We start from the raw sequence: 13,899 nt of genomic DNA on the forward strand, positions 1-13,899 counted from the left end.
GTGTCTCCTCGAGGGATGGGTGCTCAGCTCTGCGTTTCTCTCTTTGAGGAACAAATTGCTGTTTTGGCCCCGGCGGCTCCTCTGGGCGCGGGCGGCAGCCGCACTCGCTGGCAAATCGTGGGAGGGAGGAGGAGCGGCACAGGCAGGCGAAGCCGCGGGCACCGCCGCGGCGTGGAAGACGGACGGGAGACGACCTCTGCTCCCCACCCTTCGAGGGACCTGGGGCTCCTGCAGCCCCCCGGCAGCTTCCCGTCCAGCGCAGGGCCGAGTGGTCTGGTACTGAAGCGGGGGGCGGGGAGCCGGGGCCCCGTCCTTACCTCCCGCACGCACAAGGTTAGAAAGTTTCTCTCTGAGTCTGACCTCCGGCGGCCCTGACCCTCCAGCGCTGCCTGGGAGCGGCAAAGCTGACCCAGACTAGAGAAATCGGGGACGAGGCGAGAGTCCTAGGGCTTCACCGTTCGCCCTCTCCACTCCGGGGCCACGTGTAGAGCGTCTAGACCTTCCCCTTAGGCTACCCACCCTCTAGTTTCCTCACAGGTCCTGCCTGCAGCTGCATCTCTTAGTGGCATCCCCTTCATCTTTCTTCCAGGGGGTCAAGCTGAGGCCTAGAAAGGCTGGACTGCCCGAGGCTGTGCTCAGAAGCCCCTCCCATCTTTTAAAACCTTCCCTGTGCAGTTGGAGCCCCTCTGGGGTCTCCTACCTCCCACTACCGCCTGCTACTGGGCTTTCACTGCCGCCTGGTCGCCAGTCCCCCTTTCCATGACATTTTTTCCTCGGGGAAAATGGTTTGCATCTTCTACAAACACCCCTTGCCTAGAGCCCTCCTCCTGTCCCTCTTGGGGGAGGCGAGGCTGCCAGGCAGCTCTCGGAGAGCCCCCAAGCTATAGCGAAGAAGCCTCGCCCCTGCGGCGGAGGCTGAGTCAGCCCGACCCTACCACGCCACGGCGTCGTTCTCCCAGAGGCGGGTGGCAGCCTGGGGCGGCCAGGGCTATAGGGGGACAGCAACTGCCCCTGCCCCCATTGAGGTCCCGAGGGGAGGGGGATCCTTCGGCAAGAGGCCTGTCCCTTTAAGGAGGCGGCCCTGACTGGGTGTGCCCGGTCTCCATGGTTACCCCAGTGCAGGCGGTGGCGCGGGAGGTAGGGAGGGAGGCTGCCGCTTCTCCCCGACAGACGGAGGGAGCTGCGGGGATCCGGCTCCAAGCAGACCCCAAGCGGGAGCTGCCCCACAGTAGAAGCGGGAGCCGCTGCCGCCGCCCGAGCAGGCAAGAAGTGCCGAAAGCATCGCGGCTTCGGAGCCTGGAACCAGGGATTCGTGGGTGGCGAGGGCGCGAGGGGCCGCGCGCCATGCTCCGGGCCCCGACGGCGCGGACGCCCGCTCTCGCACCGGCGGCTGGCGGGGCCTGCAAGCCCTGGCTGGGCATTGCCTCCCCACGGCTGCGCTAGGGGGCGCGGGGCCCGGCGGGGGGCGGCCGAATCGGGCGCCCTCCCCCGGCGCTGAGTCCCCGCGCCCCGGAGGGATGGGGCGGGCGGCCCCGGCCGCCTAAGATGCCGGCCATGCGGGGGCTCCTGGCGCCGCAGAACACCTTCCTGGACACCATCGCCACGCGCTTCGACGGCACGCGTGAGTCAGGCCCTCCCCCCCAACTCCCGGAGGAGAGGTCCCCTGCCAGGGCTCCTGCCGGTCCTGATCCCACACTTGGCACCCATTGGTTCTCACCTTTCGCCCCTCAGAAGTTGGGACCATCGTTTCTTTCCAGGCGCCGTTTCCCCAAAGGGTTCATGGTCAGCCCTGCAACCCGCAAAGCAACATGGCTTGAAGGAGATGTCCCTGGGTGTGGGGCCCGGGATGCTCCCTGTTCCTGGGGGCGCAAACCCAGACCTAGTCAGTCTGACCCACCGTATCCTGGCATCTGGCTCTGTTGCAAGGACTACCCTCGGACTGGCTGGTTTCATTGAGACTGGGGAGCACGACTCCCAGTCAGCCTGGGAGGGCTCAAAATACAGATTTAGAAACGTTTGGAAACGGAGACAGTAGGTGGGACTCAAGAGAGTACCAGTACCAGTATCCAAGCCCATCTCACAGCCTAAACCCACCCACCTTGGTGAGCCCTCCAGAGCGAAAGAAGATGAATTTGGAGACTCTCACCAGGACTGGGGAAGTTTGGAGGCGCCTGAGTTTCTGGATCCCAGGTTCCTAGGGCTCTGATCACAAGGAAATAGGATAGCCAGATCCCTCTCCCTCCTCTTCTTCCTCCTCCTCCCTGCACACTCACCCCCAGCTGGGCTTCCCAGCTCTCTGCTTAGCATGCTCCCTGGTCTCCGGTTCTTGAGAAGGTGTGAGAGCCCATCACTGAGCTCTCCCCACTCCAGGCTCCTCCATCTGCTTTGCCAGGGTACTTGGCTAGGGCAGCCTGCTGGTTCAGCGCCCCCTCCCAATACATGCCTGACTTCAGGCTCTGGTTTTCAGCCACCATTCTTGCACCCCCACTCTTGATCCCATTTACTAAGTCCTGAGCCAGGTCAGGCAGGTACTCAGAGGGCAAGATTGGCAGTGACCTGGGTTGCCTCCTAATCCAGGAGGGTTCCGGTGGGAGGAGCCTGGTTACCTGGCTGGTGGGTGAACCTGGCAGAAGTAGCAGTGGGGCTGTGGCCAGTCTAGAGCAAGTGATGCAGTCCCTTGGACACCCTCAAGCTTACCCCTTACCCCAAACTGCTCAGAACAGACCCGAGGGCACCGTGCCTACACAGGGCTGCACTGACCTGTGTTTGTTCACATGTCCTGATTCTAGAATGCACGCACACACGTGTGGCTAGCAGCAGCCCCTTTCAGGGCACTGACGCAGGCAGCACACTGAGTCCCATTCATAAATAGCTCCCACCTGGAACATACACAGGATTCCTGGAGTTTGTAAAACCCATCCTTCAGTTGCAAGGCATTGGGCAAGCAGGGGTGTTAGATACCCATCCCTTCACCCCATTCCTCCTCTGAAAGGTGCTCTCTTGCAGATAGTAACTTTGTGCTGGGCAACGCCCAGGTGGCAGGGCTCTTCCCTGTGGTCTACTGCTCTGATGGCTTCTGTGACCTCACGGGCTTCTCCCGGGCTGAGGTCATGCAGCGGGGCTGTGCCTGCTCCTTCCTCTATGGGCCAGACACCAGTGAGCTCGTCCGACAACAGATCCGCAAGGCCCTGGACGAGCACAAGGAGTTCAAGGCTGAACTGATTCTGTACCGGAAGAGCGGTGAGGAGCCACCTTGCCAGCTTGCCTCACCTTCACAGTCTCACCCAGCAGGCAACCTACCCCATCCGCTGCCCCTCCTCCTTTCCCTTGCAGTCTTTCCATGTACCCCTCCACCCTTCCATCCCTTTGTGCACCCCACCTCTTTTTTTGGTACTAGGGATCGAACTCAGGACCTTGCACTTGCCAAGCTGTACCCCCCCCCCTTGTCCTGGGCTCCTCACCACCTCTTCTCACACTAGCTTCAGCCTCTGTGCATTTCCGGCCTTAGGGTTCCCACATCCAGCCGAAAAGTATCCCTGTCTCAGCAGGACACCTGTCTTGACAGTCATGTTTGCTCACACTTGCTCCCCCTCCATCGAACCCTGTCCTACGGGGACCCAGACTGCTGCTCCCTCCCCCCAAGAAGCCCTGTTCCTGCTTGTGTCTTTTCCAGAATATCAGTGGAGCCAGGGCCTCTTTCACCTTAGGCAGGGCTGAGCATGGGAGGTGGGCTGAGTCTGTCTTTGTGCTCAGGGCTCCCGTTCTGGTGTCTCCTGGATGTGATACCCATAAAGAATGAGAAAGGGGAGGTGGCCCTCTTCCTGGTCTCTCACAAGGACATCAGTGACACCAAGACTCGAGGGGGTCCCGACAACTGGAAGGAGAGAGGTGGGTGTGCCCATGGGCATTGATTTGGTGGCTGTGGCTGGGTATTGGGTACCTCAGGCCTGGGTAGGATTTTGGTACCCAGATTGGGCTTGTGGGTCCCCTCCTCTGTTGTGCTCATCATTGAGTCCCTTTCTGGCTGGCTGAGAGACTGTGCTGCTCTCATCTCTATATGCCCAGGGACAGGACTCTTTTCCAGATAGGCCATTTGAGACAAAGTTGAACTTTTCAAATCAACTTTACTAAGAAACTGAAAGCAAACATTCCACCAGAGCCAGTGAAGCACCCCGCTTCCCACTACCTAGTAGGGTAGAGCACAGACCCACCTGGTTTCTTCTCCCTGCAACACACTTGACCGGGAAGCCCCAGCCAAAGCTCTCTTTTAAGTTCTTGGGTCTTTCCTCTCATTTCCTCCAAGGGCTGGGGCAGGCCTTTGGGCAAGTCTGAGTTGACATCAGCTGCTGTTCCAAGCCCCCTTTGCCATCTGGGAATGCTGGGGGTACTGTACCTCCATTCTTGCTCCCACCCCAGGCCTGGGTCTGCTTCTCTGTTTTGTCAGTCTTCAGCATCACCCCCTGATCCCTGCACCTGGATCCTGGGTCTCTCTGAGCTCCCATACCTCTGCTGATAGCCTTCACTGGCTCTGTCTCCCTTCCCCGTGCCCCTCGTCCAAACTCCATCTCCTCGGCTTTTCTCTGTAACATCCTCTTCTCCCTTCCCTTAGACCAAACCTCCTCCTGGAAGTAGGCTCTGGGAGTATTGGCCATACGCACCTCTAGGACTGTTCCCTCCTGGAGTTGACAAGTGACCCCAGAAAGTGAGGAATATTGAGCCCCAACTCTGAACAGATAAAATGATCAATGAGCTGACCAATTCATGGCCCAGCAACTGACGCCTTCCTTCAGGACCCTGTGTTGGGGTGTGGCTATACACCCCTCACCATCTTCATGAGTCCCTTCTCTTTTGCAGGTGGTGGCCGGCGCCGATATGGCCGGGCAGGATCCAAAGGCTTTAATGCCAACCGGCGGCGGAGCCGGGCTGTGCTCTACCACCTGTCCGGGCACTTGCAGAAGCAGCCCAAGGGCAAGCACAAACTCAATAAGGTGGATTGAGCACTACGGTGTGTGTTTGGGTTGGGCACAAGGTAGGAGCAGGTGGAGGAGAAGGGAACTGAGCCCACCACAGACAGAGTGTCCAGGGAGCCACCACCAAGCCTCACCAGCACTATGCGGGGTTGAGACTGAGAAATCTCTCGTGTTTGATCCATCAAAGGGATAGAAGCCTTCCCTTAGCTTAACCCTAACTCCTGCCCTAAGCAGCCGTGTGACCTCAGCTAGGTCACTAGATCTCCCTGCTCCTCAGTTTTACTGTCTATAAAGTGGGGACCTCTAATGCCTATATCAGATATTGAGAATATAGTGAGAAAAAGGAGATGAACGTCTGTGCTAGACATTATCCAAACTCAACCTTTGCCATTATCGATTCCTCCCTGGCTGGACCTGCCCTGCCTGACTCAGGGGGTGTTTGGAGAGAAGCCAAATTTGCCTGAGTATAAAGTTGCTGCTATCCGGAAGTCACCCTTCATCCTGCTGCACTGTGGGGCACTGAGAGCCACCTGGGATGGCTTCATCCTGCTCGCCACACTCTACGTGGCTGTCACTGTGCCCTACAGTGTGTGTGTGAGCACAGCCCGGGAGCCCAGCGCTGCCCGTGGCCCCCCCAGCGTCTGTGACCTGGCCGTGGAGGTCCTCTTCATCCTCGGTATGTGCATCTGTGTCCTCTGCCCCACCCAGGCCAGGCACCCTCAGGTCTCAGTGGGGATTGTCTGCATGGCTGCCAGGGCCCCCCTTCCTCTCCCTGTTTGTCCCATTTGTGACCCATAAGCTTTGAAATCAGACCTAGATTCCAAATGTGTCTCTGCTCTAATGTGTTATTGAACCCTGCACAAGTCACAGCCGCTCCAAGCTTCAGTTTCTCCTTCCATGAAAGAAGCATGACTGGGCTGGGGATTTAGCTCAGTGGTTCCACCGCCTCCTGCTTCACAACCACAAGGTCCAGAGTTCGGTCCCTGGTACCAAAAAAAAAAGCATGACAGTGTGCACCTGCTAAAATTACCATGACAAGTAGGTCAGGCGATGTATGGAAGGCCTGGGACACTAATGAGCTGGTGCCCAGTAGTAAAGAGTGGCTTCCCATCTCACACTAACTCCCACCCGAATTCTCCACAGATATTGTCCTGAATTTCCGCACCACATTCGTGTCCAAATCGGGCCAGGTGGTGTTTGCCCCAAAGTCCATTTGCCTCCACTATGTCACCACCTGGTTCCTGCTGGATGTCATTGCAGCGCTGCCCTTTGACCTGCTACATGCCTTCAAGGTCAACGTGGTCAGTGTGGCTAGACTGGGTGGACGGGCTTTGGGCTGGTATGGGCAGAGCCTGCCTGAGATGACCTCCCTCTCCATCTCAGTACTTCGGGGCCCACCTGCTGAAAACTGTGCGGCTCCTGCGTCTGCTACGCCTGCTGCCGCGGCTGGACCGGTACTCACAGTACAGCGCTGTGGTGCTGACCCTGCTCATGGCTGTGTTTGCCCTGCTTGCCCACTGGGTGGCCTGCATCTGGTTCTACATTGGCCAGCGGGAGATCGAGAGCAGCGAATCGGAGTTGCCTGAGATTGGTACTGGAGACGGTGGGGGGCTGGGGGTGGGCAGAGGACTGATGATGCCAAGTCGAGGGGAGCGTGCAAGCTTGTACGTGCACGTCAGTAAAGGGGTGTGCAGGCGTGTGTGATGGCCACCATCACGTGGCAGGCCTGCTGTCTGGACAGGCTGTGGTGCCTGGGGAGCCTCAGGCCCCCGTCGTGTCTTCCTGGTGGCCAGATGTTTGTCACATTCTTTAAGCCCTTGCCCCCCTAGGAAGGACAGGCAGGGAGCCACTGTCCTCACGGCTTCCTCTCATGCCACCCTCTCTGAAGCTTGTTCCCACCCCCTGGGACTCTTAGCACCTGCAGCCGCCACTCCCAGCTGAGTCCAGCTCTCCCTGACCCTAAACACAGCCTTATCTGCCTTCCCTGCATCGCTGCTCTCCTTCATTTCACCTCCACTGCCACAGCTCCTCCCTCGCTCGGCTCATCACCCACTCAGTCTTACTCTTGCCGGCGGTTTCCACCCCCACCTCTCTACCCAAAATGTTGGCCTTGAAGGTCACAGTGACCTTATGGGGCCAAACCCTCTCCTTCATGAAGTCTTTATAGCACCTGACCCTGCCAGCCACACTCCTCCTGCTGTGTGAGGTGCAGCCCTTGGCTGCCCACCCAAGCCCTTCTGGGTTCCAGGGCTTCCAGACAGGCTTTCCTCACATCACTCCTCCTGCCTTGTTTCCTTTTTCCTTGGCCACATCACCACTTCCATCCTTGCCCTTTACCAAATGTATTCATTTCTATCATTCCTAGCTCTCAGTGCTCCTCAGGTCGGAAACTGAGCATACTTCTTCCTCTCCCACCCTCCAGCCCAAAGTTGGCTTTGCAGTAGCTGACCTTTAGCATGTTTCCAGCTGCTCAGGTGGCCTCCCATGTCAGTCTGTTCCTTGGATGGGTCACCTGTTCCGAGTCCAGGTCAGTCTTAGAACCCTGCTCTGATCAGCTCCCCAGGGATGCCAAGGCTCCTGAGAACCCTCTCTCACTCACCAAGCGCGTGAGCGGCTGCTGTGTGCCCAGAGGGCCCACTTGGTTACTCCCAGAGCACTCTAGTTGCTGAGTCCGTGGAAACCAGGGCACCCCAACAGTGTCAGATGCTTGGCGCCTGCCCATCCCAGAGGGAGACTGTGGTGAAGGCTGCTCTCGGGTCAGCAAATGCTCTGACCCTGTCTCTGGCCTTAGAAGTGGCCCAGACAGCAAATCCCCAGGTCAGACCCCAGCCTCTGCAACAGGCCCTAGACACCCGAGGTCTTGCATCCATGAGGCTCCTCTGTTCCAGCCACCTCGTGGGAATTGCTGATCTATCAAGAATATTTCTGAGCTGAGTGTGATGGTACATGCCAATAATGTCAGCACCTCAGGAGACTGAGGCGGGAGAATCACAAGTTCAAGCACAGCTTGCTCAATTTAGTGACTTAGTGAGACCCTGTCTCAAAATAAAAAAGGGCTAAGGAGGTAGCTCAGTCCAGAGGCCCTGGTTTCAATCCCCAGTACCATAGACACACATAAAAGCGAATATTTCTGGCTCTCAGAGAAGCTCTGGGTCCCACCGTGGTGAACATGGGAGTGCAGGGGCCAGCTGTCTCCGGGTAATTCTTTTACCCTTGACCCCTGAGTTCCAGGGTGGTTTCATTGTATTTGGAGCTGGAACTGGCCCACATTTGGAGCATTTCCAAGTGCTTTACATTGTTACCTCCCCCTTCCCTCCCCAGGGAAACTGCCTTCCAGCTAGGTTGATGCCAAACGTGGGCCTCCCAAAGTTCAGCCCTAGGAAGAGAGGTCCTTGTGGGGAGGTAAGGCTGGCTGAGCAGGTGGGTGCTGCTGGCTCTCTCTGCTAGAAGGCACCACTGTGGCTTCTTTGCTGGGATCCCCTCTTTTGCTGCCTATGGCGTGAGCAGAGCTCCTTTTCTAGATTCCCATTAGCCCAGTAGATATGCCAAAGCCTGAGGGAGGTAACCCAGGGCATTTCTTAGTGTGAAAGCCACCAGCCTCCAGAACAGCTTGACCTGCCTCATGTGGAAGCACCATCCTGCCACCAGATCCAGGGCTGCTGGTGCCCATGGTCAAGACTGAGAGGGAGAGGCCTCCTGCCCCATCTCTGTCTCACTGCTTCCCACCACCCCACCCTACTGCTTACCGTGATCCCTGGCTTCACTTCAGAGCCCCAACCAAACAGTGACTGGGAGGAGTTGTGTGTATCTGTTGTACCCTTATAGCACATCTTGAACAACAGGAGGGTGAGTGCATACCTTGGCGCAAATTTCTGAGGCTGGAACTTGATGCCTTTGGTGCTGCCTATACTTTTCTAAAGTCTCTAGCTCCAGGTTTGACTCATGCCTTTTTCTCCATCAGAAATGACCCCCACTTAGTTTCTTTGTATGAAACCCTCCCTCTCCTTTGAGGCCAAGCACACATGGCCCCCACCATCACCCTTTTCTGGCAGCCCTTGAGGCCTGGCCCGTAGCACTTAGGTTTGAGCCCCCTCCTGTGGTGCCTCTGGGATGTAGCTCCTGCCCCAGGCAATTATCTGCCCAACTGAACTGGAGCCCACAGGACCAGCCTAGTGCTCAATGAGCAAGGTTGCTGAGGAAAAGGGTGTATGGATAGGAGGAAGGGGTGTGGACCACAAAGATTATGTGCAGTGTTGGGGCAAGAGTAGCACAGGGTCTGTGGATTTGGCACAGCACATGTAGAGAGATCGTTCTGCCTGCAGCGAGGAGCCGGGCACTTGCCCTCTGCCTCTCTATTCTCCATTAGTCAGTTGGTCCCCTCTTCCTTCTCTGTACGGGCCCAATCAAGCACCCTAGAGCTTCCACAACCCTCCTGCCAAAGCCCGGCCAAGAAGTATGGCTCCTTCCTGTGTGTGTATGCAAGTATGTGTATGCGTGCACAGGTGCTTGCCCTCTTTTAGCCTGAGTGTATTCACCTGTGTGTGTGTGGGGGGGTCCCCCCCATCCCTGCCCATGTGTCAGTTTGCAAACACCTGTGTGCCTTTGTCCTTCTCCCAAGTAGACGAAGTTCTTTTCAGTATAAGTGGCAGTGGGTGTGTCTGTAAGGTGCTTGCATGTGTGTCCTTGTCTTGACTGTGTAGGGGACCTGTGCACAGTCTATGTGGGAGCACCTGAGAGTGCAGACATGCGATTGGGTGGTCTCTGTGGTTGTAGGGAGGGAAGCTTTCTGGAGGAGACTAGGCTCAGACAAAAACAGAAAGAACAGTCTAGGTGAACAGGGTAGAGGAAGTGACGTCAGCCACCCAGCCTTAGGGGCCAGGCTGTGCCTGAATGCGGTGAGCTCCTGCCATATCGGCTCTCTAGCTGGGCCCATTCTCTGAGATTAGCAGCCACCACAAGGGAAGAGAGTGTGCTTCTCTTTATTCCACCCTCAGCACCAATAGGAACCAGCTTGCGAGATGGCAACGTCATCCTCCTTCCTGCGCTTGTCTTACTGAGGGCTGAGGGGTGTACTGGGCTGGCAGAAGAGGGGACAGTGGTGGGAAGCCTTGAGGGTGGGTCTGTGCGTGTCCACTACCCTGCACCCCAGAGCCACCTTATGGCCTTGCCTGCTTAGGCCTACCCCTCTCGCCCTCCTCAGGGTGGCTGCAGGAGCTGGCCCGCCGACTGGAGACGCCCTACTACCTGGTGAGCCGGAGCCCAGCTGAAGGGAACAGCTCTGGCCAGAGTGACAACTGCAGCAGCAGCGGCGAGGCCAACAAAACAGGGCTAGAGCTCCTGGGTGGCCCGTCACTGCGCAGTGCCTACATCACCTCCCTCTACTTTGCACTCAGCAGCCTCACCAGTGTGGGCTTTGGCAATGTGTCTGCCAACACGGACACTGAGAAGATCTTTTCCATCTGCACCATGCTCATTGGTGGTGAGGCCTGGCCCAAGGGCTTCCCGGGGGTCCTCTCTTAGACTTCCAGCCTCAGGCGGCCCTCCTTCCCCACATCCCCCAGAGCCCCACAGGCCAGAGTTCTGCTTTAGGTGGTCCACAGAACAGGGGGCCAGGGCCTGGAGAGGCCCATGTCCCCTGCCTAGGTGTGTGCGGGGTGGGGAGGGGCCAGAGGCCAGATGTGTCCAGCATGGTGTCAGGCCCAGCCAGGTCTATAGGTGACCCTCTTTTTTTTTTTTTGGTACTGGGGATCAAACTCAGGACCTTGTGCTTATGAGGCAGGCGCGGCACCACTGAGCTAAATCCCCAGTCCCTTGGTGACCCCCTCTTGCCACCCTCTTTAGCCCTGATGCATGCGGTGGTGTTTGGGAATGTGACAGCCATCATCCAGCGCATGTACGCCCGCCGCTTCCTGTATCACAGCCGTACTCGAGACCTTCGTGACTACATCCGCATCCATCGCATCCCCAAGCCCCTGAAGCAGCGCATGCTCGAGTACTTCCAGGCCACCTGGGCAGTGAACAACGGCATCGACACCACTGAGGTGTGGTGGGGCTCCAGGGCTGGGCCTTCCGGCCTTTGCTCCCTCCAGGGGTTTGCGCTCGGCTCAAAGGATCATGAGTGGGATGGGTGGAGAGTAATGTAAAATCTTGTCCCCCCTGCTTTTATTATCCCTTGTGAGGACAGCAGCACGGGATAGAGGGCAGCCAAGAAGGCTTGGAGGACCCTTTCAGCCCTGAGGCCAGAAGGAAAGGGGCTTTTGGCGGGGGCTAAGGATTAGAGGGCAGCAGAAACACCCCACCTTGCAGACTGCACCCTGTGTGGAGCTTGATGCCATGCAGGAGGCTTCGAGCCTCCTTCCATACCTCCCTTTGCTCCCGAGGCCTCCATGGTAGAGAGGAGCTGGCAGGAGGGGCCCTCCTCTGCTGCCCTTTCAGCGTTCTCTACCTGTTCACCTACAGCTGCTTCAGAGCCTCCCAGATGAGCTTCGTGCAGACATAGCCATGCACCTGCACAAGGAGGTCCTGCAGCTCCCACTGTTTGAGGCAGCAAGCCGTGGCTGCCTGCGAGCGCTGTCCCTAGCTCTGCGGCCGGCCTTCTGCACGCCCGGCGAGTACCTCATCCACCAAGGCGATGCTCTCCAGGCCCTCTACTTTGTCTGCTCTGGCTCCATGGAAGTACTCAAGGGTGGCACTGTGCTCGCCATCCTGGGTTTGTATGGATGGGAAAGGGCATGGGGTTGGAGGGGGTCGGGAACTTGATCTGTAGAAAACCCAGGAAGTGGGTACATACAAGGCCACAGGGGAAGATCAGCCAGGATGGAGTCGGGAGAAGCCACAGTCCTGGGCAGGGCTCCCAGAAGGCCCAGTGATGCCAAGGTAGCAAGGTTGGGGGGAACCACTATCTCACATGTGTTCCTGGGACCAAGTGAGGGAGGGGCCAGGCTTTAAAAGGAGGGGACCCAAGAAAGGACAGAAGAGCAGCACTTCGTTTTTGGAGTATGTGTGTGTGGGGGGGGGGCAGGGTCTTGCCTTATAGTTCAGGCTGGCCTCGAACTCATGGTGATCCTCCTGCCTCAGCCTTCCGAGTGCTGGGATCACAGGTGTGCACCACCACACCCACCAAGGAGCAGGACTTCATGTCAGGAGGGCAATTGGATGCTGAGAATGGAAGTTCGGGAAAGATGTCTAGGCAGGGCTGAAGGAGGGGGCATGAAAGCTCTTCTTTGTGAGCTCCATGGGCCAGTGAGATGTGACTTTCCGCTGTCACAGAGCAGGCCCAGAGCCCAGGATGGGTGGTGGCAGAACTCAGCCTCCAAGTGGCTGGGGAGACTTGTTCTGGTAAAACAGTACCCACAGGGTATATATTTCTGTTCTTGGAAAAAGAGAGCGGTGAAGGTGAGGGATCAGCTCCCTAGAGCAAGACAAAGAGATTGCCCTTGGGGAAAGGACACAGTCATGGTGCTGAGCACAGGGCTCTTGGCAGCCTGAGGTCCCTTACATGCTAAGTCTTCCTCAAACCTCACAGAACCCAGTAGGGCAAGAACCACTATTGAGGTCAGGGAGATTGAACAGCTAAGGATTGGCTGACAGGGTTGGAACCTATATTGCCTGACTAAATCTCATGCTTAGATGGTGTCCCCAGGCACTCGGGGGGAGTCCTGACTGCAGAAAGAAGCTCTCGGGAGGGCTGGACTTGCCCATAGCTGCAGGAAAGCACGGGAAACATGAGACTGTCCATGGAAAGCACTACAGGGGAGCACTGCCCTGGCTGTGGGAGGCTCCTAGGGCTGACCCCAGAAGGTGGAGGACCTTGAGACCTGCTCGGGAAGTCAAGAGACTCTTACAGCTGTGGGCTCAGCTGAAGCCCAGAGGGGCTGAGGTTCCGAATTAGCTGGAATTCCTTAGTGAAGGCTGGAAACACAGAAAAGAACCAGGGAGGTGAAGTCATAGTACCAGATAGCTTGGTAGTGACTGGGTGGCTGTCCTTGCTCCCTCCTGTTGGAGGGTCCTCCAACAAGAATAGGGAGGAGATGCCACTGGGGATCTTAGAACTTGAGAGGTGATAGGATGGCAACACCTTTCTTATCAACTTTCATGAGTTCAGCTTCTGGGCCTATATCCAGAAGTAGAGTTATGGCCAGGCACAGTGTCATGTACCTGTACTCCTAGCCATTTGGGAGGCTGAGGCAGGAGAATTACTTGAGTCCATGAGTTCAAGACCAGTTGAGCAAACATAGACTCCATCTCAAAAAACAAAACAAAACAAAACAAAAAACCATTGGGGCTATAGCTCAGTGGTAGAGCGCTTGCCTGGTAAGCGTGAGGCCCTAGGTTCAGTCCCTGGTACCATGCAAAAAAAAAAAAGGAAAGAAAGGAATAAAGACAAAGGAAGAGTTATGGGACTCATGTAGGCTGGCAGTTCTTGAGTATTTATGGTAGAAAAGCAGGATTGTTGAGTGGTTATAAACAGGTGGTACTCAGTTTAGAGCCAAAGAAGCTGGGACCTCTCAGCACAGCCCTTCACCGGGTCAGGCCAAAAGTCTCAGGAGAGCCACATTTGGGGTTCAGAGTTCCCATGGAGCTGTAAGAATACCCCTTGCATGTGGTCCAGGCCTTTGCCTCCAGAATGTCCCCAGTTCTAGGATGCCATTGCTCCAGCTCTCTGGGGCCACATGTTCTACATGAACTATTTCCCCACTGACTTGGAGGCTCCGGGTGCCCAATAAATGCCCAGTTCTGGACTGCAGCCTTGACCTGCTTTTCTACTTTGCCCTCACCCTCCTCTCCCCACCTGCCTCCTTAGCTGAGCATCCAGCTGGGTCCTGCCTGCTCCCAGTGGCTGAAGCTGGCTTCACGCTCACCAGTGTTGATTCCGACCCCCACCTTTGTGCATTGACTTCACCCGAGCGTTGAGGAGTCCTGGGAGGGA

The 13,899-nt window shown here is 57.1% G+C and overlaps 1 protein-coding gene across 4 annotated transcripts in view; it reads left to right on the forward strand.

Moving 5' to 3' along the window:
- Kcnh3 (potassium voltage-gated channel subfamily H member 3) overlaps positions 1 to 13,899 on the forward strand; it is a 19,368-nt gene continuing 5,469 nt past the window's right edge. Inside the window, exons 1-11 of one of the 4 annotated variants that reach the window (XM_004863026.4) lie at positions 2 to 276; positions 590 to 1,621; positions 3,007 to 3,240; positions 3,754 to 3,888; positions 4,855 to 4,988; positions 5,403 to 5,646; positions 6,114 to 6,271; positions 6,354 to 6,561; positions 10,171 to 10,449; positions 10,812 to 11,011; positions 11,430 to 11,679. In XM_004863026.4, coding sequence (XP_004863083.1) covers positions 1,546 to 1,621; positions 3,007 to 3,240; positions 3,754 to 3,888; positions 4,855 to 4,988; positions 5,403 to 5,646; positions 6,114 to 6,271; positions 6,354 to 6,561; positions 10,171 to 10,449; positions 10,812 to 11,011; positions 11,430 to 11,679 — 1,918 coding nt within the window. In that variant the 5' untranslated portion in view covers positions 2 to 276; positions 590 to 1,545. Of the gene's footprint in view, positions 1,622 to 3,006; positions 3,241 to 3,753; positions 3,889 to 4,854; positions 4,989 to 5,402; positions 5,647 to 6,113; positions 6,272 to 6,353; positions 6,562 to 10,170; positions 10,450 to 10,811; positions 11,012 to 11,429; positions 11,680 to 13,899 lie in introns of all 4 variants that reach the window. The other 3 variants (XM_004863027.4, XM_021243046.2, XM_004863028.4) reach the window with 3 other exon arrangements.

The sequence above is a fragment of the Heterocephalus glaber genome, unplaced genomic scaffold (genome assembly GCF_053883595.1).
Source record: "Heterocephalus glaber isolate CG9 unplaced genomic scaffold, H.glaber_assembly_v1.0 deba00001733, whole genome shotgun sequence".
NCBI lineage: Eukaryota > Metazoa > Chordata > Mammalia > Rodentia > Bathyergidae > Heterocephalus > Heterocephalus glaber.